The sequence below is a fragment of the Dendrobates tinctorius genome, unplaced genomic scaffold (genome assembly GCF_039654945.1).
Source record: "Dendrobates tinctorius isolate UK_male_01 unplaced genomic scaffold, ASM3965494v1 ptg000104l, whole genome shotgun sequence".
NCBI classification, from domain to species: domain Eukaryota; kingdom Metazoa; phylum Chordata; class Amphibia; order Anura; family Dendrobatidae; genus Dendrobates; species Dendrobates tinctorius.
The window spans coordinates 11,229,827-11,256,030 of NW_027361772.1; the positions used below are offsets into that span (position 1 = coordinate 11,229,827).

General features: G+C 43.5%; 1 protein-coding gene across 1 annotated transcript in view; it reads left to right on the forward strand.

The window, feature by feature from the left end:
* The window catches only part of ADGRL1 (adhesion G protein-coupled receptor L1), a 511,328-nt gene that overhangs the window by 470,163 nt on the left and 14,961 nt on the right, over positions 1-26,204 (forward strand). The window contains exons 12-20 of the mRNA XM_073588731.1: positions 712-917; positions 1,709-1,879; positions 2,237-2,443; positions 2,595-2,815; positions 3,334-3,400; positions 11,476-11,567; positions 11,697-11,865; positions 14,977-15,184; positions 15,295-15,420. Coding sequence (XP_073444832.1) covers positions 712-917; positions 1,709-1,879; positions 2,237-2,443; positions 2,595-2,815; positions 3,334-3,400; positions 11,476-11,567; positions 11,697-11,865; positions 14,977-15,184; positions 15,295-15,420 — 1,467 coding nt within the window. The remainder of the gene's footprint in view (positions 1-711; positions 918-1,708; positions 1,880-2,236; positions 2,444-2,594; positions 2,816-3,333; positions 3,401-11,475; positions 11,568-11,696; positions 11,866-14,976; positions 15,185-15,294; positions 15,421-26,204) is intronic.

The following is a 26,204-nucleotide window of genomic DNA, read 5'->3' on the forward strand; positions in this document are numbered from 1 at the left end:
CTATATGTCCATATAGATGGCTTAGGAGGATTGATCACGCCTTTCAAGCTCCATCAAAAAACCATTGAGGCTCGAATGACACCTATATTGCTGATCCGTTTGTGGAATAATTTCCTATGTCTAAAGCTGGCCCTACATATTAGATGGCCGTCGGTCAACGAAGCATCAGATGATTGTTTGGCCCGACAGTAATCTCAACCAACTCTCCCATACACAGGAGTGTCCATTTAGTATTCTCTATGAAAAAGTAAACTTGTTTGGTTATGGCTTATCTCCGAGAGAACAATGCAATCGGCAGTTCAAATCAGAGATTCTGAACCCGACAGCTCTCCTGACGATCAATTTTTTGGTAGTTATAAACCTAGCACTCAACCTTGGTATATTCAGAAGAAAATGTATCAATTATTTGGGACTTCCATACTCATTAGAGTTTTGCCAAAATCTGTTGATACAAATGTGTTTGGAACATTAGTCTAATGTGTATGGGGGGCCTGTAGACACAAAATTAGTACTAATGTGATCAGCTGATCAGTGTTGATGGTGAGTTTATAATTGTTTGTCAATAATTAATATCGTGGAAAACAGGTCTTCTTCAGGGTTTACCAGTATGATGCCAATATCTTACCATTACCTTTATGTCACAATTCACTCTTCGATTTTGTGATCACTGCAGCTCCTGACTCCTTATATTTTCATGATTTTCCTTCTCAGGAGTTGTGAAAGTGGTCTTCATCCTGTACAATAATTTGGGCCTCTTCTTGTCCACGGAGAATTCCACTGTACGCTATGGTGGAGAAGGCAGCTCCTCAGGACACTCTTTGGTGGTGAATTCACAGATCATCGCAGCTTCAATAAATAAGGAGTCCAGCAGGGTTTTCCTGATGGACCCTGTTATTTTTACACTACCACATTTACAGGTGAATGCAAAAATTTAACGGGAGATAAGAGTACACTGCATATAGTAGACAGAAAAAAAGCAGAATGTAAGAAGCTGTTGCTTAGCAGCTGTAAAAGTTTGGGAAAATGAAGGGATAAACCTCTGACACATGTTGGGGAAAACTGCTGAGGAGACAGTGGTGGAGACTTAGCTAGCCAACAGAATGTAAAATGTCCATGACAATGGTGAAGTTGAGCTTTTAGGAAGACATTTACAAAAGGACAATTTGGCAGTCAAGAAGGTTCCATTTATGGGCCAAATAGATTATTTTCAAGAAATCTGGAAATTGGTATGGAAAATGGTAATGTGTGGGATTGCCCTTTAGACTAGAGGGTCATTACTATTAAATCTGGAAATAAACATTGGATATTGGTTGACAGATCCAATCAGATAATGTGTGGAGAGTACATGTGTTCGTAATGGAAGTAGCCTAATGGAATTTTGTACGAGTTTATATTTGGGCTTGGAGAGCAAAAAGATTGCATAGTAGACTTTGTAGGTTAAAGTTTTTGCAATATGCTGTTAGATTGTATTGGGGCAAAGTGGCTATATACATTAGCTGAACATTAATATGTGTGGAGGTCTCCCAACTCCCTTGATGAAAGATGTCGAAGGAAAGATGGAGGGACACAGCATCTTGGATTCCGGCATGGCCAAATACTTCTACAATAGTGTGCTAGTTGTTTATTCCCATCTTTGTACTAAAACATGAATGCTTAGCATACCTTATATATGTTAGGTTACTTTAACTTATTTATTCCTGTTTTTCAGTCTAAGAACCACTTCAATGCCAACTGCACCTTCTGGAATTACTCTGAGCGCTCGATGTTGGGTTTTTGGTCAACACAGGGTTGTCGGTTGCTGCATACTAACAAGACCCACACGACCTGTGCGTGCAACCACCTAACTAATTTTGCTGTGCTGATGGCCCATAGAGACATGGTGAGCGCTCTGTTGCTGTCATGATTTATTTCGTTTCGGAAGATTAAGATTTCATTACTTTAATAAAATATGACTTTAACTTCTCTTTTTAATTTGGTTCCTAGTGAGTTTCTTTCATAATCAGGGTTTTCTGTAAGGTTTTTCTGAACAGTTGGTGCTGAGGTCCTTAATGACGTATATCGTCCTATGTAACGTAAAATAATAAATCACACATTATGACAATCAGAGCTGAGTTGTAGAAAATACACAATATTGCAAGGGTTGTTATAACAAACTGGACCCTGCTAAATGTTCATCATGGTTGTCCAGTTTTATTTTTCTGGAAGATTTTGTAAAGCAACATTTTTGTTTTCTCAGTACCAGGGTATAAATGAGCTGCTTCTCACCGTTATCTCCTGGGTGGGAATAGTGATCTCTCTGGTGTGTCTCGGAATCTGCATATCCACCTTCTGCTTCTTGAGGGGACTTCAGACTGACAGAAACACCATCCATAAGAATCTGTGTGTCAGTCTGTTCCTGGCTGAACTTCTTTTCCTCACTGGTATCAACAAAACCCAGTACCAGGTACAACTAACTTGTTTTCTCTCAGCTCAAAACTCCAAAAATTACCTTCCCAACCTAATTTCCCATTGCATCTCTAAATGTCTACTGTCATTTACCATTCCTCCAAATTGTGTTCAATAATTTGGTGGTAACCATGTTCTATTTTGTTAAGGTGGTATGTCCCATTTTGGCTGGTCTCCTGCACTTCTTCAGTCTGTCGGCTTTCTCTTGGCTGTGTCTGGAGGGTGTTCAGCTTTATCTTATGTTGGTGGAAGTGTTTGAAACAGAACATTCCCGAAGGAAGTACTACTATCTGTGTGGCTACGTGTTTCCTGCTCTTGTGGTGGGGATCTCTGCGGCTGTGGACTACAGGAGCTACGGCACGGATAAGGCGTAAGTCTTCCTCTGTCATCTACAATCTCGTATTTTATCCCAATATGTACTCTTATCTCATCCAACTTACACCATCTCTACCATCTACTATCATTATCATTTCTCCAAATCGTGTCCATTGACTTGGTGGTGACCATGTTGCATCTTCTACGATCTTGTATTCTATCCTAAGAATTATCATCCAACTTACACCATCTCCATCCTTGTTATTACATATCTTGCTACTCTCTTAATCCTTCCAGTGGTCCTTGTCCATCACAGTCCTCACATTCTTCATATTTAGTCATCTCTCTGATGTTCTCCATATTCTTTTCCCATGTAACTGCTCTCAGAGACGGTCTTGTATTGTCTTAAACAATGTAATTTTGCCCTTAACCATTCTCCCTCATTCTTTGTAACTGCTCTGTGACTGCAAGTGTCTTCATCTCTCATTAATTACTTATCTGGATGTGGCTGTTTCTCTGCGTTTCTATCAATGTTCCTCACTGTCTGTTTTGCCGCTTCTCTTATTGTCACAGTTGCTGGCTGCGAGTTGATAATTATTTCATCTGGAGTTTTATTGGCCCGGTTTCCCTTGTTATTGTGGTGAGTAATGATACTGGTGTCCTTTCTCTTTAGCTCACTGTCACTGCTTAACTTTATCCGGCATTATGTTTTCTGCTCTCCTTTTATATGTCTCCTTTTTCCTCACTCTTCTACTCTTATGCTAAGCATCACTGCTCAAATAGTCCATTTTGCATAGGATTAGGACTACACAGAGATATTCTATTACATCTAAGGATTGTCAATGTGGTTGCATTATGACCCGCAACTGTAAAAAATCTAAACCTTTAGAATTTGTGGTTTGCAAAAGTTGTTTGTGACTTTGCCCAATAGACTTCAATGTAAGTCATATGTAACTGTAACTCACACGTGACATGTCTGCTATTTAATTTTAATTTTTTTTTTTTACAGCCAAATTGAAGCTCTAGAACAGTCCGATGATAGGGCGTTGCGGACAGGTCATCCTAATGTTTTTGGTGCACGACACATGTTTCTGTAGCCCTAACCTTACACAATTAGGCACATGTATCGTGTAGTCCGTGGGTTATGTTGCATCACTAATTAATTCCTATCCATGAGCAATAATCAAATCAGTGTATATATAGGATAGAAGGAACAAGATTCACATCCTGCTTATTTATGATCTTTGACCAAGTATCTGCAACTCTAAAAAAGTTTTAAAGCCTCCTTCACACTCTTTGCAGTGTATTTTTTATGATTTTGATTACGGTAATTGTTTACAAGATTTTTTTATGACCCATATTATTTTTAATAAAATAGGCAGTGAAAATGATCAGATCACCTTTTCTATGCACAAGTAATAATATATATTTCACCAGTGTCTTTGGTGCATGAAAAGTGTAGCAGGACCGACTTCCCAGAAATGATCACATAGAGTAGGTAGAATCCAGCACTTGCTTCTTTATTAATACATGCAAAAATAGCCCATTATATAAAATGTATTAAAACAGGAAAAAAAAACAACCTAAAAACGCGTTTCAGGTGGTTAGACTACCCTTACTCATAGTACACGACCCAAACACATTTCAGATGGATAGACTACCCTTACTCAGGGTACACAACCTAAACGCGTTTCAGGTGGTTAGATTACCCTTACTCATAGTACATGACCCAAACACATTTCAGATGGTTAGACTACCCTTACTCATGGTACACGGCCCAAATGCGTTATACGTGGTTAGACTACCCTTATTTATTATTATTATTTATTATTATAGCGCCATTTATTCCATGGCGCTTTACATGTGAGGAGGGGTATACATAATACATACAAGTACAGTAATCTTAAACAATACAAGTCACGACTGTTAGAGAATGAGAGAGGACCCTGCCCGCGAGTGCTCACAATCTACAACGGGAGTGTACCCTTACTCGTGGTACACTGCTCAAGTGCATTTCTGGTGATAAGACAACCTTTTGTCATGGTACCCGGCTCAAACGCATTCAGGTGGTTAGACTAACCTTACTCATGATACACGGCCCAAAAGCATTTCAGGTAGTTAGACTACCCTGACTCATGGTACACGGCCAAAACGCATTTCAGGTGGATAGACTGCCCTTACTCATGGTACACAGCCTAAAAACGTTTCAGGTGGTAAGGCTAGCCTTACTCATAGTACATGGCCCAAATGCATTTAAGGTGATTAGACTACTCTTACTCATGGTACACGGCCCAAAAGCATTTCAGGTGGTTATAGTACCCTTACATATGGTACAAGGCCCAAACGTGTTTCAGGTGGATAGACTACCCAGAGTCATGGTACACAACCCAAACACATTTCAGCTGGTTAAACTACCCTTGCTTGTGGTACACGGGCCAAACGCGTTTTAGTTAGTTAGACTACCCTTACTCATGGCACTGGGTCCAAAAGCATTTCAGGTGGTTAGACTACCCTTACTCATGGTCCACGGCCCAAACGAATTTCAGGTGTTTAGACTAACCTTACTCATGGTTGAAGGTCCAAACGCTTTTCAGGTAGACTATCGTTACTCATGTTACAAGGTCCAAACGCGTTTCAGGTGGTAAGACTACCCTTACTTCTGGTACATACCCCAAACATGTTACAGGTGGCTAGGCTATAACCTAATAAAGGGGATGGGGAAACTACAATACCCAGAGAGATTAGCAAAACTAGGGTTATTTAGTCTAGAAAAAAGACGACTGAGGGGCGATCTAATAACCATGTATAAGTATATAAGGGGGACAAGACAAATATCTCTCCGAGGATCTGTTTATACCAAGGAAGGTGACGGTCACAAAGGGGCATACTCTGCGTCTGGAGGAGAGAAGGTTTTTCCACCAACATAGAAGAGGATTCTTTACTGTTAGGGCACGGAGAATCCGGAATTCCCTGCCTGAGGAGGTGGTGATGGTGAACTCAGTCGAGGGGTTCAAGAGAGGCCTGGATGTCTTCCTGGAGCGTAACAATATTGTATCTTACAGTTATTAGGTTCTTTAGAAGGACGTAGATCTGGGGATTTCTTCTGACGGAATATAGGCTGAATTGGATGGACTAATGTCTTTTTTCGGCCTTGCTAACCATGTTACTAGGTTACTATGTTACCCTTACTCACAGTAGAAGGCCCAGAAGCATTTCAGGTGGTTAGACTACCTTTAAACATGGTATAATTTGTTTCTGACACGTAAAATGAATAAGGGAGGTCTATCCACTTGAAAAGCATTGGTATTTGTTTTTATATCTTTCCGATCATGTGCTATTTTTGGATGTATTCATTATTTAATTATATTAATTAATAAAAATAATAATTAAGATGAACTGGATTTTTAATCGATCTCAAGTGCTAGATTCTTTCAGCTATATATTATTTTTTTGCTTTTCTGAAGCCCTTGGGGAACATTTTACAAGACAGGAACCAGCTACAGCTTCTTTTTGTTGCTGTAAAAAAAAACACTGAAAAATGTGACATTTTTGCAAAAATTATATATTTTTTATTAAACGGACTGCGCCCTACATGGCAAACACCAGCTTAGATAAGGATATACACATGCCTGGACAATTGCAAGGTTTATGTAGTCTGTTTTGCTGTTCTCTATCTTCTCTCCTCTTTTCCGTAAAGACCCTTTCTCCTTCTATTGCCGGTTGCACACACAGCTTTTTTTTTTTTTTCATAAGTGAAAGATGGACCATTATTTTTTCAGAGTGCTGGATTCATTTTTGATTCGTGTGTCACTTTTGTCAATCTTGTTGCACATCCTTTTTGTCATATGAAGAAAAAAAAATGTCTTCTCCTACCAATTAAACAGTAAAGTACGGACAGATCAGAGATGACATTGGTATGCTAGTTTTTTCACGAAGCCATTGACTTGCATTGGCGAGTTTTAATACATAGCGCGGATCGAAGTAGGACACGTCTCCATTTTTGTTGCAAACAATCAGTCGCAGAAAATAAAGGAGGTGTGAAAAGGAGCATTCATTGTATTGGGTCCGTGATTTGCGGTTATGTCTCCTTTCTGTGCCATTCTGGAGTTTTAGGTTAAGTTCCCACGATGAGTTTTTGACGCTGCGTATTTTTGTTCCAGTAAAGTGGATGGGATTTATTTTTTTTACGCCGTGTAAACTGACTTGCATTGCGAGTTTCAGATCCTCAAAATGTAAATTTCTTTTGTAAGTACAATTTTATGTGCAGATTTTTTTCCATAGACTTACATTGGAATAAAAACATGACATATCAAAAAAAGAGAAAAAACGCAGCATCAAAAACGTGCTAAAAAAAAAAGAAGAAAAAAACGCAATGAAACAAATTTATTTAATAGGTACAGAGAATCTGCAACATCAAAAACTCATCTAATATTCATCGTGGGATCTTTCTGGATTTATGTAAATATAATTTAATCATTGCATAATTGAAAGTTATAAAACTATTTTAGTTTACTTTGGCAAAATGTATCCGATACCTTAGCTCATAAAGGATATAATACAATTGCAGCAAACAACCAGCTGTGAAAAATATTAGGAGTGTGCAGGTTTTTCGGCCACAGACAACAGAGATCTCGAAAACGGTGACAAAATTAAACAACTATGTATTAAAAAGTTGCAGCACTTTTCATTATACGATGATTAAGATTTATTAAATAAGATTTATTAAACCCGGAGAGTATAAGTCTTGCAGATTGCAAATTCAGAATATTTGAGATATAGTAACTAAGGAACCACTGGACATCTCAAATATCATTCATTTCGCTTTATCAAAAACATTCCCCAATAAGCAAAAACCTAGAAGTCACTTTGGACATGGACTATTGCTTAAAGGGGTTGTCCGTTCTAAAATGACTAGTCTGTAGTCATTCTATGTGACTGCAGACTTGTGAAGCCTCACATCGCACACACTACACACTGTGAGGTTTCGACTTGTGAATCCACACATCGCGCACACTGGGGATTTGACTTGTGAATCTTCACATCGGGCACAATGCACACTGTGAAGATTTGACTTGTGAATCCTCACATTGCGCACACTGCACACTGTGGGGATTTGACTTGTGAATCTTCGCATCGGGCACAATGCACACTGTGAAGATTCGACTTGTGAATCCTCGCATCGTGCACGCTGCACACTGTGAAGATTCGACTTGTGAATCCTCGCATCGTGCACGCTGCACACTGTGAAGATTCGACTTGTGAATCCTCGCATCACGCACACTGCACACTGTGAAAATTTCACTTGTGAATCCTCACATTGTGCACACTGTGGGGATTCGACCTGTGAATCTTCGCATCGGGCACACTGCACAATGTGAAGATTGGACTTGTGAATCCTCGCATCGTGCACACTGTGAAGATTCGACTTGTGAATCCTTGCATCGCACACACTGCACACTGTGGGGATTCGACTTGTGAATCCTCGCATCGCGCACAATGCACACTGTGGGGTTCGACTTGTGAATCCTCGCATCGCACACACTGCACACTGTGGGGATTCGACCTGTGAATCTTCACATCGGGCACAATGCACACTGTGAAGATTCGACTTGTGAATCCTCACATTGCACACACTGCACACTGTGGGGATTCGACCTGTGAATCTTCACATCGGGCACAATGCACACTGTGAAGATTGGACTTGTGAATCCTTGCATCGCGCACACTGCACACTGTGGGGATTCGACTTGTGAATCCTCGCATCGCGCACACTATGGGAATTTGACTTGTGAATTCTCACATCTCTCAAACTGCACACTGTCGGGATTCGACTTGTGAATCCTCACATTGCGCACACTGTGAGGATTCTCCGGTGTGAGCACTGGGAATGGCGGCCATGTGACCACAAGTATGCGTTAAGCATTGAGTGACATGAATGGGCGGAGTGGCATCCAATTTCAGATTCTGTCATTGAAAAAATCAGTCATCAGCATTGCCCCATTGACTAACATTGGTCTTAGTGCTATCATATAAAAAATCTGCGGTGTGAGCGAGCCCTAAAGTACATTCTCAGCGCTACTACATCTGTACTGTATAGGGAAGCTCGAGTCTCATGTGTAGCTCCGAAGGATACAAGTACGGCACATCTGTTACTGACTTTCTTGCTTTTGAGAAGTTAATTTCAACCATCAGGTTTTAACCAAATGATGCTTGCAATAAAAATGTAGAAATTAAAGGGGAAAAATATGACAATAGTTCCCTCCTAGGACCAATTAGGTATTTTAATTAATATACAGTTTTCAATACAGCTTAAGGGTTGTATTTTTTAAGTGATGGCAGACTGACTCCGCTGGAGCAGAACTTTGATGGCAGATCGGCCCTGCGGCGTTATAAGGCGCAGTCTCCGTATGTTTTCTACTACACTAAGACTTGCTCTGACAAGGGCATTTTACACTTGTGGCAAAATATGGATATCATTCCGTATGCAGGTCCAGGTTCAGGTTGTAGAGAGTTTGTGGGAAGCGTTCTAGTCTATAATGCCACATTCATTTATTTTATGTTTTACATATTTTTTTTTCAGCTCTACATAATTATGAGAAGATAATGGTCGCCCTCCCAGGGCTGTGGGGTACTCGGTACCAGGCCGGTGTCAGCGGGATGTGTCACAGCAGCGGTGACCCGGTCCGTGGCCCTGGGCGCCCAATTAATAGGGGAAGTTTGAATGGTGGAATGTAGTTGATTAAATGAATAGTTCGTGACGCCACCTGTGGTGTTCGGCAAGTGAGATGTTAAGCCGACGCTGCATGCAGGTCCTCTGGGGCTGGTGGTGTGTTGCAGCCAAGATGGTGAAGCTCCCCACAGGTGAAGCTGTAGTCCCAGGGCAGTGTAGATGTAGGGATAGAGGAGAGGCACAGGCGGTGTAGAAGCTGGTACCCCGCTGTAGTGGTGCAGGGTGTGTTAGCGCAGGAATAATTAGAGGACACCAGGGCATGTAGTTCCAAAGCATTATTCACAGTCTGTAGTACACACAGGTGCCTGCCTCCGTGCTGTGTCCTCCGGGTCAGGGACTCAGTCAACCTCCAGGTCAGATGGAATGCTCCCTTCCAACACTCCGCCAACATGTGCCTTTCTGAACATCTCCTCTTATAGCGCCTTTGGTGTGAAGTACTCCTAGTACTGAGTTACACTGGAGTTTCTCCTGACAGATGTTCCCAAGTACCATACTTGTACGGCAGACAGCTGTAGCCTGCTTCGGGGACTCCTTACTCCTGAGTCCCGGCTCACTATCCAAGTTGCTGTTGTGCCCCCAAGTCTTTGATGGGAGTAGTGCATTTACAGCTCACTACTCCACCGGTGTCTGCTGCAGGACCATTAGTATCCATACAACCTCGGGGACCGGGCCCCGGCCTTGCGCTTAGAACTTCTAGGAAGGGTTCTCTCCTAACCCACGTCCTCTGTTCCCTTTTACTCCTTCGTTCCGTACTAGTCTTTCCTTCTTATGGAAGATCAGGATTCTGTTCAATGTCTTTCTCCTTCTTTCCTTTCCTGTGCCAGCAGACCCAGGTCACTGAGGTCTGCTGCAGCACCTCCTTCCTCCATCCCTCTCCCAGGGATCTTCACTCCTCACTCCTCTCTCTCTCTGAATGACTGATCTGAAATCCTAAACCTTCCCGCTCTTTTATGTATTCTAACTCCACCCGCCTCCCAGCACGTTTCGTGTTCCAAGCAGGGAGCTACCAAAGGTGCTCTGCTATACTCCAAGCAGGGAGCCGCAATGTGGCTTTGCTGAACTACTGTGTTGTGTGGGATGCAAGTGTTGGAGCGTGGTCAGGAGCCTCCAACCTACCTGGATGGTGGGGTACCACACGTCAGGTGGAGGTGCAGTACCTCTGTGGCAACTGAATCCTCAGGGGTGCCACAGATACAGAATTCAACAACCAAACATAAAAAAAAATTGCTTCGCTGAAAGTAACCTTATATGAGGGGCATAGGTTATGCATAATGGGGGAGGAGAACCCCTCTACTATGGGACCTCATGGAGGGTGGTGGGGCAAGGTCAGGTTTGTGCCATCCCCTGTTCCATAATCGATTATGTAATTGGTAGGACTACACTGTCCACAAGGACAGGTGGACATACCATTAGCAGCACGGTGGCTCAGTGGTTAGCTGGTTCGAATCCCAGCAAGGACAACATCTGCAAGGAGTTTGTATGTTCTCCCCATGTTGCGTGGGTTTCCTCCGGGTACTCCGGTTTCCTCCCACACTCCAAAGACATACTGATAGGGAATTTAGATTGTGAGCCCCATCGGGGACAGTGATGAAAATGTGTGCAAACTGTAAAGCACTGCGGAATATGTTAGCGCTATATAAAAATAAAGATTATTTATTATTATTGGTGCCACCTGGGCACTCGTGGAGGGGCCCAAGAGGTAAGTGAGCCACATCCACCTCCAGATCTAAGTGGGTTTGTGATGAGCTAATAGACTGCAAAGGGCCCATATATTGTTGTTGCACAGGGGCCCTCTTCTGTTTGGTGGTGCCCCTGTCACTGGACAACGGACTGAGGAATTGTCCCAATGGTCATTGAATGGGGCAAACAGGGGCCTCCTATCCTGAGGAATTGTCCCAATGGTCATTGAATGAGGCAAACAGGGGCCTCCTATCCTACGTTACCACGCATCCTCCCATGCTAAAGTCTATATTTTTTCACTCCAGGTGAACCTCCTAATCCTCTTGGTCACTCTTCACAAGATGCTGCGCTCCTCTTCTGTCCTAAAGCCAGATTCCAGCCGCTTGGAGAACATCAAGTGAGAGCTCTTGCCAAATCCTACATCTTCTCTTCTGTGTTCCTCCCTACTCTCAATGCTTTTGGCTTCTCCCTTTCTTTTTAGCTTTGTTTTAAAGAACATATGTGTTTTGTTTTTCTCCTTTCTTAGGTCCTGGGCTTTGGGAGCTGTCACGTTGCTCTTCCTTCTTGGTCTCACTTGGGCATTCGGACTTCTGTTCATTAATAAGGAGTCTCTGGTTCTGGCTTATCTCTTTACGACCTTTAATGCTCTACAAGGCTTGTTCATCTTTATTTTCCATTGCGCTCTCCAGAAGAAGGTTAGCGTTCAGTGCATCACATTTGTAACATGAAGCTTGCGGGGAATCTCACAAATAACATGGCCTTAGCTGAAGGACACTCAACTGCAATTATACTCTACAGATACCTAGAAAACCTGCAACACTTGGAACTCACTAACTGCCAAAACGCTTATTTTTGGTACATAGAGCAAATGCAAAGTAGTACTCTTTTACATAACACATAATGGCAAACACACAATGTAAGGTCAGTATGAGAGCTGCACCACTGGAGACAGCCTAGATACACGGTACATACATCACTGTACTGAAAAAAGGTTCCATCTTAAAAACATTGAGCACTACTAGTTTGGAAAAACTACTGTAGCTGTCTTCCTTTAAACAGAAACTTTTTTTTTACTTATCACCAGGTTTTTACTACCTCATTTGAGAGCAGCATGATGTAGAAGTTGAGCCCCTGATACCAGCGATGTATCACTTACTTTACTGCTTGCTGTAGTTTTGATTAAAATCTATTTTAACTGTTACAGAATTAGCTGTGCTCTCAATGCTGAAGTCTGTATAATTCCACCAACATCACTGATTGACAGTTTTCATTGTATACTGTGCATAGGCAGAAAGCTAACAATCAGTGGTGGGGGTGTGGTTGGACTACCTGACAGCAGGTTTACTAATCCTCTAGTGAGAATCTCCTACATCGCTGGAATCTCTGTCCCTACATTATGATGTTCTTAGGTTAGGTGGCAAAAACCTGGTGACAGATACCCTTTAATTATCCTAGCAACATTCCAAAGTTATACATTTTTGTAATACTCTTCATTACCTAATTTTGCTTCATTTTTCCCTGAACATTACGCTGCAGTGCTGCTTCAATGGCCAATTTATGCTGCTTGAGAAGCGCCTGTCAACTGCTGCTCAGCAAAGATCCATATACTATATTGAGCCAGTATGTGTATTGGAATGCCCCTATTTGAGCCTCTCTTCTCCCCATACCCTGGAACTCGGATAGGGGAATTTCCATACACAGACTGTTTGAATATAGTGTGAAGATATTGCAGAGCAGCAATTGAAAGCAGCTTCTAAAAGGACATATCCTGGTCATTAAGACAGCACTGCAGCATATTATTCTGGGACAGAAGAAAGCAAAATTAGGTAATAAAGTATATTACAAAAAATTATAACTTGGATGGAACATAACTATATAAAAAGTTTACAATTTGTACTCTCCCAAGAACTACTTTACAGTCTTGCAAGCTTGGTACAACTCTCCACCCCATGGTCAAATCATCCAATGCTCCAAAATCCAAGGCACCAGACAATCTCCTCCGATTAATCGATTTATTAAGTTACAGCATACACAGACCAAATAACATGCAACGTTTCGGCCATATAGGGCCTTCGTCAAGTCAATAAGTGTACATTCCTTTCACTTTTGGCTTGACAAAGACCCTATGTGGCTGAAATGTTGCATGTTATTTGCTCCTTGTATGCTGTAACTTAACCCCTTCATGACATGCACCGTACTAGTACTGCGCTTGTCGTGTCTCCCCCTTTGATGTGGGCTCCAGTGCATCTTTTCCGGCACATGTTTTGAACAGCTGATATGTGCCCGCAACAGCCGCAGGCGGAATTGCGAACCAACCGCGACTGTTAACCCCGTTATATGCCGCTGTCAAACTCTGACAGTGGCATTTAACGCGTGCCGGAAATCTCGCCCATTGGTGACCACGTCACGTGATCGCGGATCACTGATGGGTGGGCATGACAACCAGAGGTCTCCAGCAGACCTCTATGGTTTTCACTGTCGGATTGCTATGATCGTCGCCCGGTGGTCGGGGCTCATAGCAAGTCAGTAATTCTGCTACGCACAGGCGATCTGATCATCGCCTGTATGTAGTAGAGGAGATTGGGTTATGGCAACTTCTGGCAACTTAAGCATACCAAAAGTAAAAAAAAATGTTTTTAAAAATATAAAAAACTTAAAAAAAAATATATAAAAGTTCAAATCACCCCCCTTTCGCCCCATTCAAAATTAAAAATAAGAAAAATCAAACATACACATATTTGGTATCACCACGTTCAGAATCACACAATCTATCAATGTAATAAAAGAATTAACCCGATTGCTAAACGGTGTAATGAGAAAAAAGTCAAAACTCCAGAATTAGGTTTGTTTTGGTGGCCACATCATTGCATTACAATGTGATAATGGGTGATCAAAAGATCGTATCTGCACCAAAATGGTATCATTAAAAACATCAGCTCGGTGCACAAAAAATAAGCCCTCACCCAACCCGAGATCACGAAAAATGGAGACGCTACGGGTCTCAGAAAATGATGCAATTTTTTTTAAAACAAATTTTGGATTTTATTTTCACCACTTAAATAAAAAAGAACCTAGACATGTTTGGTGTCTATGAACTCGTAATGACCTGGAGAATCATAGTGGCAGGTCAGTTTTAGCATTTGGTGAACTTGGTAAAATAAAATTCCAAAAAACAGTTGTGGAATTGCACTTTTTTTGCAATTTCACCGTACTTGGATTTTTTTCCCGTTTTTGAGTACACGATATGGTAAAACCAATGGTGTTGTTCAAAAGTACAACTCGTCCCACAAAAAAACAAGCCCTCACACGGCCATATTGATGGAAAAATAAAAAAGTTATGGCTCTGGGAAGAAGGGGAGCAAAAAACAGAAACAAAAAAACGAAAAAGGGCTCCGTCATATAGGGGTTAATAAACCAATTGATTAGTGGAGAATGTTTGGTGCCTTGGATTTTGGACCCTTATATAAAAAATGTTTAGCTGCTATTTACAAGATTTCTTTTCTGGTCCATATGTATCAATCTCTAAAATAGTAGTCTTTAACATGTGGGGGTAGCAAAAATAGAGCTCCCAAGGGCTGTGGGTGTCAGGGATTGCTGGAAAAGTTCGTTTTTCAGCAGCAAGAGCCACAAGTTGGGAACACTGCACTGCATCATTGCATAGTTTCTCTAGGACGTCACACCAAACCACAATGGTGCTGAGGGATGCTTAGATATCGAGGAGTCAGGATGCCCCAGAATTGTGCCTAGTTTAGTTCGGTCCCGTAGGCTACCTCAATGTTAATATTGTGAATCCACTGCCTATACAGGTACATAAAGAGTACAGTAAATGTCTGAGACACTCATACTGTTGCGTGAGGGGCCCAGGAGCTGAACATGGCACCTTGAAGTCAACTGTTAATAGTCGATATTACACCCAGAGCCGAATCCGCAGGATGTGGAACGATACAGTGAGGAAACAGACAGAATCGTCCTTCATCGCTGGAGACCTCAACAGCACCCCGACTCTCAACAGAGGTGTGTGTCAGTGGTTGCCGATGTCTTATGTACGGTATTACAAGACATTTCCTTATGTCTTCCTGGTCCTGGATCCAGAAGACTGACAATTGTTTATCGTCTCCCCCCAGGCACAATGGGAAACCACTTGCTGACAAATCCTGTGTTGCAGAGTCGTGTTGGCAGCAGCCCATACAACACGCTGATCACCGAGTCTGTGGGCTTCAGTCCATCTTCCCCAGGATACAATGCCACTGGTGAGATTGATTGTTTGAAGCAAGAGCAAGTTTTTTTTTTCAGCCATTTATGATTTTTAGCAGGAATTTTTATAAACTAAAACAAAACTTCACAACAATTACCCTAAAGAAAACTTTTGGGTAGAGATTTTAGCCCTACTCTCTGTCATCAGACAAGTAAGAATCCTCCTTCCAGGCCTTGCCATAATGCACACCAACTCCTTTGTTACTCCATTTTTAAGAAATGATTAGTTTTGCAAAGTTAATCAATTGTAAAGTGACACGTAATGTCAGACATCACGACATTGCAAAGACCATTCCAGGTGGTCGATACAGGCAGTGAAGACTTGCATATCAAATTTACAACTTGGGATAGGGACAGTTTTATAGAAAATTGAGTCCTAAGCAAAAAGAAAAGTAGGGTCCTCAATTATCTTGACAGCTGTTCTTGTTATATAAAAAATATATGTATATATAATGTTTATATACAGATACATATATACTTTTTACCCAACTATTGATTCAAAAACAAATAAAGCCTACATATCAGTGACCAAATCATAAAACCCGCAAACAGTGTATAAATAATACTTCCATACAGTATCTAAATACTAGTAAAATAATTCTATTTAGTGCTCATGTAATAATATTTCCCGCACATATTTGCTATTCACTCTAAATAATACCGTCATACAATGCCTGTACAGTGAAAGGGTCTGCTGTGGTCAAGGGTACTGAAGGTTCTCTTTAAAAGGGGTTGTCCAGCTTTAGGCAATAAGTTTGCAGTCACTCTGTGTGACTGCAGAAATACAGTATGAATCCTCACATTGGATTCACAAGAATTCTCCAGTGCTGGGTGCGGAAGGTAGTGCGACCGCCAGTATGCAATTTTCATACTTCCAGACGCATTCCAACTAGACGTGTCCGGCCTCACTCAATACACATGCGCACGTCTAGTTGGTATGTGACCACTTGTATGTAAATCATATTCTTGCGGTCATGCTCCCAGAGGTTAGAATCCTCACAGCATGCAGAGCGAGTGATGTGTAAATTCACAAGTATACAGTCACATAGAGTGACTGCAGACTTGTAACCTGAGGCCAGACAACCCTTTTATGCCCACCAAACACATTGGATGTCTATCGGCCGAACCTTGCTTCAGCTGATCGTTCATCCAACAGCCATCTAGGCCATCTCTAATATACACAGGAGCGGACGTTCGTATGTGTAACTGCCTTCTCCCTCGACACTCAGTTGTTCCATTCATGTTAGAATGTAGGATGAACCTGTTGACATTAGTCGCATATGTACGGAGGCCTTTAGGCCAAATCCTTGGGGACCAGGGGCTGGCTGGCACTTTTCAGTCTGGGGGGCAATCACAAGCCAGTGGCCCTCCAGTTGCGGTGCTTTTGCCCTGCTTATCTCTGGCCGCTTCATTAAAGCAGCAGAGATAACAGGCTTTAATAACAGGCTGGTACATAGATATGGGAACAGAACGGAGCTAGCTGCATATATATCAGGGGAACGTGTCACAGCAGCGGTGACCCGGACCATGGCCCTGGGCGCCTAAGTCAATGGCGGAATGTAATGTATTTAATGGAATGGAATAGTTCGTGACGCCACCTGTGGTACTCAGCAAGGGAGGTGTTAAGCCGACGCTGCAGACAAATCCTCTGGGACAGATGGTGGGATGCAGCAGTGATGGTATAGCCCTCCACAGGCAGGGCTGATGTCCCAGGGCAGTGCAGTTGTAATGGTTGTGGAAAGGCGCAGACAGTGTAAAGGATGGTACCCAGATGTAGTGGTGCTGAGCGGGTTGGCGCAGGAATGAATGGAGGACACCAAGGCTTGCAGTTCCAAGGCTTTACTCACAGTCTGCAGTACACAAGGGTGCCTGCCTCCAGGCCGTGTGCTCCGGGTCAGAGACTCAGCCAACCTCCAGGCCAGATGGAAAGCTCCTCTCCAACACTCCGCCAACATGTACCTTTCCTGAGCGACTCCTCTATTGCACCTTAAAGTGTGAAGCTCTCCAGTACTGTGGTACTCTGGAGTTCCTCCTGTCAGATGTTCCTGACAACTCTACTCGTATGCAAATAGGTGTTCATTTTATTACATGTGGGAGCCAAACAGGAATATAGCACACAGTGGAAGCGATATAAATAAAAGACGTTTCGGCTCAGCCCGAGCCTTTATCATATTATCGCTTATTCCAATATTGGAGGTTTGTATAGGGTGTCAGTGGTGGCGTCTTCCTTCTCTCAGCACACATCAGCCATTTATCTTGGTATTTCTTCTTGAGAGATTCTCCTCTCCTTCTGCACCCTATACAAACCTCCAATATTGGAATAAGCGATAATATGATAAAGGCTCGGTCTGAGCCGAAACATCTTTTATTTATATCGCTTCCACTGTGTGCTATATTCCTGTTTGGCTCCCACATGTAATAAAATGAACACCTATTTGCATAAAGTCTGTTTGAGTGTGCGGTGAATTTAATTAACTTGTAATTAGGACCTACTGGTCCGTTGCACCTGCACCTCGTCTATATTTGACTAGAGTGCACGCTAACTACCCAGTTAACTCTACTCGTATGGCAGACAGCTGTAGCCTCTCTCGGGGACTCCTTTCTCTGGAATCCTGGCTCTCTATTCAATTGCTGTTGTGCCCCAAGTCTTAGTTGGGAGTAGTGCATTTACAGCCAACTACTCCACCGGTGTCTGCTGCAGAACCATAAGTGTCCATACAACCTTGGGGACCGGACCCCGGCCTTGTGCTGAGAACCTATAGGCAGGGTTCCTCTATTAACCCACGTCCTCTCTGTTCTCCTACTCCTTCGTTCCGTACTTGTCTTTCTCTCTTATGGAAGCTTAGGTTGCAGTTCTACATCTTTCTCCTTCTGTTCCTTTCCCATGCCAGCTGGCTCAGATCACTGAGGCAGCTGCAGCACTCCTTCCTCCATCCCTTCTTCCAGGGATCCCCACTCCTCCCGAGTGGCTTCCTTCCTCACTGACCTTCTGTCAGACTCAACCCGACTGACTGAACACTCATCCTATACTTTCCCACTCTTTTATGTATCTAAACTCCACCCACCTCCCAGCACATCCAGTGTTCCATGCAGGGAACCACCAGAGGTGCTCTGCTACTCTCTAAGCACTGACCCGCAATGTGGTTGTGCAGAACTACCCTGTGGTGTGGGGAGCGAGTGTTGGAGCGTGGAAAGGAGTTCCCATCTTACCTGGATGGTGGGGCACTACACCTTAGGAGAAGGTGCAGTACCTCTGTGGCGACTGAGCCTCAGGGATGCCACACCTACAGTGATACTGTAACAGAAGCAAGCTGACTACATAGACACGAGACCGGAACCAAGATTGCTACGTAGACAAGGAAACTGACTGGAGCTTACTACAGAGATATGGGAGCAGAACCAAGCTTACTACAGAGAAATGGGAAAAGAGTGGAGCTTACTACAGAGATATGGGAGCAGAACAGAGCTTACTACAGAGATATGGGAGCCGAACCAAGCTTGCTGCCTACATAGATATTGTAACAGAAGCTAGCTGACTACAGAGATATGGAAGCAGAACCGAGCTTATTACAGAGATATGGGAACAGAACAGAGCTTACTACAGAGCTATGGAAGCAGAACCAAGCTTACTACAGAAATAAAGGAGTAGAACCGAGCTTACTACAGAGATAAGGGAGCAGAACCAAATTTACAACAGAGATAAGGGAGCAAAATAGAGCTTACTACAGAGATATGGGAGCAGAACCAAGCTTGCCGCCTACATAGATACTGTATCAGAAGGAAGCTGACTACAGAGGTATGGAAGCAGAACCGAGCTTACTACAGAAATAAAGGAGTAGAACCGAGCTTACTACAGAGATAAGGGAGCAGAACCGAGTTTACAACAGAGATAAGGGAGCAGAATCGAGCTTACTACAGAGATATGGGAGCAGAAGCAAGCTTACTCCAGAGATATGGGAGCAGAACGGAGCTTAAGGTGCTGTCACACTAAGCGATATCGCTAGCAATATCGCTATAAGTTGTGACGTTATAGCGATATTGCTAGCGATATCGCTGTGTCTGATACTTACCTACGACCCGCTCCCCCCGCTGATTATCGCTGATCGCGCGAGAACATCCAGGACTGTTTCTCGTCGTCAGCTTCCTGCTGGAGCTTCCTGTGGAGAGACGAGCGACGAGCGTGGAGCCGGGTGGGAGGACGTCAGGATCGCCTAGTGTGACAGGTAAGTAGCGACCCCCGACCCCAGCGATGTCGCTGGTGAGATCTGCCTGTGTGGCAGCTCACTAGCGACCACTTAGCGATGTACCAGCGATCCTGACAGTACCTTTACTCCAGAGATATGGGAGCAGAACGGAGCTGACTCCAGAGATATGGGAGCAGAACCGAGCTTACTTCAGAGATAAGGAAGCAGAACAGAGCTTACTATGTCTACTACAAGATACAGAAACAGAACCAAGCTTATGGTATACATATTGTACCAGAATCGAGATTACTACATCAATACAGTATCAGAACCAAGGTTACTGCTTAGATATGTTACCATAACTGAGCTTACTTACAAACATACAACTCCAGAAACACGGACATTTAAACACACAATATGGCAGGGCCATTGCCATGGTCCTTAAAGCTCAAGGGCCCAAGCCCCAAAAAGCATGTCTCCCCATAAGACCAACCTTTAGCCATTTAAAATAGCATGTATATATAATTACAGTATACCACAGTTGCTACCCAAAAACACACAATGCAAAGACCAATATGATCAACATTACTACTATAAAAGGCCAAAACAATACGTCTGCACAATGCCCACTACCATCACCACCACACTGCGAATACATAATATAATATTACCATTACCTCTACATAACAAAACACTCTAATCAGACCAATGACACCACCATACACCTTCTACTACATAATGACCGAAACACATTACGCTGTTACTAAATAAATAAAAAAAACAAAAGCTACTAAAAAGAGCACTAGTCCCACCTTACAGGAACCGTATATTGGTAGATACCAGTCCTGCAGAACACATACATGATTACAGTCAGGGCTGCCACTAGGAATTTCAAGGCCCCATACTGGCAACATTTTCGGGACCCCTTGAGACTCCACCCAGGCTCCACCCCAGTTCTGCCTCCACACCTCGAGCCTGCCACAGTCCCACCGCCCGCTCTTGGAAAAACTCATCTTCTACACCACGTCCTCACCAATCTATTAACAGTTCCCAGCAAACACCAGATCACATACATAACCAATGAGAAACTGGGTCTGAGCAGAAAAAGTAAATTAATGTGCATGCAAAATGTAATTGCATATGAACACATGACCTTTACACAGAGAAAACCAAAAACAAAACACAAAACAAATATCCTGGAATAAAAAAGTAAAAAAACATATTGCAAAAATTGCATAAAGGTAGTAATAATAGTAATAATAAGGGTATTTAGTTAACATAATTTTGATCAAAATAATGTAGAAGCCATCCCGCCACGTCACGGCAACCCTTGTGGGACAGTCCTAACTCTTGTATTTAAAACCTTTCCACTTGTCAAGTGACGTAAAAGTGAACAAGGACAGAGGGACTGAACCACCAGTAATAGTATAGGCCAGACAGGATGGATTTTCCAACTCAGAAACAGGGCGGTCACACCCTTATATGCACAGAATGCACATGAAGAAACAAATGAGAAACTGGGTCTGAGCAGAAAAAGTAAATTAATGTGCATGCAAAATGTAATTGCATATGAACACATGACCTTTACACAGAGAAAGTCCTAACTCTTGTATTTTGCATGCACATTAATTTACTTTTTCTGCTCAGACCCAGTTTCTCATTTGTTTCATTGTGCATTCTGTGTATATAAGGGTGTGACCGCCCTGTTTCTGAGTTGGAAAATCCATCCTGTCTGGCCTATACTATTACTGGTGGTTCAGTCCCTCTGTCCTTGTTCACTTTTACGTCACTTGACAAGTGGAAAGGTTTTAAATACAAGAGTTAGGACTGTCCCACAAGGGTTGCCGTGACGTGGCGGGATGGCTTCTACATTATTTTGATCAAAATTATGTTAACTAAATACCCTTATTACCACATACATAACCACAAACAAAACGCACAGAATGACAAATGTGCAAAAATACCTTGCAATAAGACATATAACAGTAGTCAGCAAGTGCTGATAAAAGGTAATAACAAAACACAGGGTATTTAGTCGATACGTTTTTTTGCAAAAAAATGTATACCAAGCTGCCTCACCAACGTCAAGGTAACCCGTATTGAAGCAGTCCCTATCTAATGTATTTAATACCTGAACATATGAACTGTGTCTAAATGAGCAGGATTAAGACAGGCGCTTTCTGGTATGGGCACGTGATGCAAGACAGCTCCTTATGTGCATGTCACACAAGAGAGGGCGGTCACACCCTTATATGCACAGAATGCACAATGAAGAAACAAATGAGAAACTGGGTCTGAGCAGAAAAAGTAAATTAATGTGCATGCAAAATGTAATTGCATATGAACACATGACCTTTACACAGAGAAAGTCCTAACTCTTGTATTTTGCATGCACATTAATTTACTTTTTCTGCTCAGACCCAGTTTCTCATTTGTTTCATTGTGCATTCTGTGCATATAAGGGTGTGACCGCCCTGTTTCTGAGTTGGAAAATCCATCCTGTCTGGCCTATACTATTACTGGTGGTTCAGTCCCTCTGTCCTTGTTCACTTTTACGTCACTTGACAAGTGGAAAGGTTTTAAATACAAGAGTTAGGACTGTCCCACAAGGGTTGCCGTGACGTGGCGGGATGGCTTCTACATTATTTTGATCAAAATTATGTTAACTAAATACCCTTATTACCACATACATAACCAGCAGCTTTTGTTTTGGCCAAAAGAATTTTTAAGCCACCACCACAACAAGGTAGACTCTTTTGGCCTGGCCATATTCTACTCTTACTTATTAAACATTTCCTAAAATATCCAATACTCTTTTTAGGTTTATTTTTATTTATTTTTCTTTAAGGGAATGAGTCGTTTATATTTTTTAGAATGAACATTAATACCACATACAAGGGACAAAAACTGTCACACCATGACCAGACCATATATTACCACCACATAGCAACCGAATAATACCATATATGAGGAACAAATACCTCCATACCATGACCAGACCACATATTACCATCACATAGTGCCAAATAATACCACATACAGGGAGAAATACTGCCACACCATAACCAGATCACATATTACCACCATATAGTGACCGAATACTACAATACAGATCATTAATAAAAAAAATACACAATACTAATGCCATTAAACACAGGAGCTTTGTATATAGTGTACAGGTAATACAGAGCTCATCAGTGACATTATACACAGGAGCTCTGTACATAGTGTCAGTGTACAGGTAAATACAGGGATCACCAGTGACATTATACACATGAGCTCTGTATATAGTGTCAGTGTACAGATAATACAGTGATCAGCAGTGACATTATACACAGGAGCTCTGTATATAGTGTATAGTGTACAGGTAATACAGGGATCACCAGTGACATTATACACAGGAGCTCTGTATATAGTGTCAGTGTACAGATAATACAGTGATCACCAGTGTCATTATACACAGGAGCTCTGTATATAGTGTACAGGTAATACAGGGATCACCAGTGACATTATACACAGGAGCTCTGTATATAGTGTCAGTGTACAGATAATACAGTGATCACCAGTGACATTATACACAGGAGCTCTGTATATAGTGTATAGTGTACAGGTAATACAGGGATCACCAGTGACATTATACACAGGAGCTCTGTATATAGTGTCAGTGTCCAGGTAATACAGTGATTACCTGTGACATTATACACAGAAGCTCTGTATATAGTGCACAGTGAACAGGTTATAGTGTATAGTGTCAGTGTACAGGTAGCACACTGACTCACCAGTGACGTCTCCAGCTGATGTCCCTCATCTTTGCTTTTCTTTTTTATGCAGGGCAGAACGCCATCATTTCTTTCAGCCAGGACTCATCTCTGCATAAAATAACACAAAGTTACCTTGAGCACGGCTTCCAGAGCACATTCCCCATTTTTCCCCTTTCTTCTACACTACACATCTAAATACAGACGTGCACCCACCATTAATATATAATAATCCACCATTCCAAATATAAATTATAATTCACCACTGCGCCCCCACCAACAATAAATAGCAATTTCCCCACCTAATATATACATTAATTAGCTCCTGTACTCTTCCTCCAATTCATTACCAGTCACTGCATCCTCAATGTCCCCCATTATGTGCCTCCCGCTCCCCCAATTCATTATATTTATATGCCCCTTCCGCCTCAATTCATTGTCATGTCTTTCTCTCCCACCCTCTATTCATTATCAACTGCTCTACCCCACATTCAATACATCATTTACTCCCATCACCCTGAAAATTCATTATTTGCTCCCCCCAGGTCCTCATTTGTTCTCCCCATCCCCCACCTTCAATTCAATTGCTGTCCCCGTCCCTCATTTCATCATTTGCAGTCCCCCTCACTTCATCATTCGATGTCCCCCTTCCCCCCTCTCTTCATTTGCAGTCCCCCTTACCCCCTCACTTCATCATTTGCAGTCCCCCATTCTCCCATTTCATGTGCAGTCCCCTTTCGTTCATGTGCAGTCCCCTTTCTCCTCCCTCACATCATCATATGCAGCCCCCCTCCATCATTTGCAGCCCCTTCCAACATTTGTAGGCCCCATTCCATAATTTGCAAATTGCAGCACCCCCTCCATCATTTGCATCCCCTCTTTCATCATTTTCAGCACCCCCTCCATCATTTGTAGCCCCCCTTCATCATTGGCAGCCCCGCTGTCATCATTGGCAGCACCCCCTCTATCATTTGCACTGCAGCACCCCCTCCATCATTGGCAGCACCCCCCTCCATCATTGGCAGCACCCCCCTCCATCATTTGCACTGCAGCCCCCTCCATCATTTGTAGCCCCCCTTCATCATTGGCAGCCCCGCTGTCATCATTGGCAGCACCCCCTCCATCATTTGCACTGCAGCACCCCCCATCATTTGCAGCACCCACCCTCCATCAGTTGCAGCACCCCCCTCCATCATTGGCAGCACCCCTCTCCATCATTGGCAGCACCCCCTCCATCATTTGCACTGCAGCCCCCCTCCATCATTGGCAGCCCCCTCTATCATTTGCAGCCCCACTTTCATTTCCAGCTCCCCTCCATCATTTCCAGCACCCCCTCCATCATTTGCAGCCTCCTCCATCATTTCCAGCACCCCCTCCATCATTTGCAGCCCCCTCCATCATTTGCAGCCCTCCTCCATCATTTCCAGCCCCTCCTCCATCATTTGCAGCCCCCTCCATCATTTGCAGCCCCAATTTATCATTTCCAGCACCCCTCCATCATTTCCAGCACGCCATCCATCATTTCCAGCACCCCTGCATCATTTCCAGCACCCCCTCCATCATTTGCAGCCCCTTCCATCATTTCCAGCACCCCCCCATCATTTGCAGCCCCTTCCATCATTTCCAGCACCCCCTCCATCATATGCAGCCCCCCTCCATCATTTGCAGCCCCTTCCAACATTTGTAGGCCCCATTCCATAATTTGCAAATTGCAGCACCCCCCTCCATCATTTGCATCCCCCCTTTCATCATTTTCAGCACCCCCTCCATCATTTGTAGCCCCCCTTCATCATTGGCAGCCCCGCTGTCATCATTGGCAGCACCCCCTCCATCATTGGCAGCACCCCCCTCCATCATTGGCAGCACCCCCCTCCATCACTTGCAGCACCCCCCTCCATCATTGGCAGCACCCCCCTCCATCATTGGCAGCACCCCTCTCCATCATTGGCAGCACCTCCCTCCATCATTTGCACTGCAGCCCCCCTCCATCATTGGCAGCCCCCTCTATCATTTGCAGCCCCACTTTCATTTCCAGCTCCCCTCCATCATTTCCAGCACCCCCTCCATCATTTGCAGCCTCCTCCATCATTTCCAGCACCCCCTCCATCATTTGCAGCCCTCCTCCATCATTTCCAGCCCCTCCTCCATCATTGGCAGCCCCCTCCATCATTTGCAGCCCCACTTTATCATTTCCAGCACCCCCTCCATCATTTCCAGCACCCCCTCCATCATTTGCAGCCCCCCTCCATCATTTGCAGCCCTCCTCCATCATTTCCAGCCCCTCCTCCATCATTGGCAGCCCCCTCCATCATTTGCAGCCCCACTTTATCATTTCCAGCACCCCCTCCATCATTTCCAGCACCTGCTCCATCATTTCCAGCACCCCCTCCATCATTTGCAGCCCCCCTCCATCATTTCCAGCACGCCATCCATCATTTCCAGCACCCCTCCATCATTTCCAGCGCCTCCTCCATCATTTGCAGCCCCTTCCATCATTTCCAGCACCCCCTCCATCATATGCAGCCCCCCTCCATCATTTCCAGCAAGCCATCCATCATTTCCAGCACCCCTCCATCATTTCCAGCGCCTCCTCCATCATTTGCAGCCCCTTCCATCATTTCCAGCACCCCATCCACATTTGCATCCCCTTCCATCATTTCCAGCACCCCCTCCATCATTTGCAGCCCCTTCCATCATTTCCAGCACCCCCTCCATCATTTGCAGCCCCTTCCATCATTTCCAGCACCCCCTCCATCATTTGCAGCCCCTTCCATCATTTCCAGCACCCCCTCCATCATATGCAGCCCCCCTCCATCATTTGCAGCCCCTTCCAACATT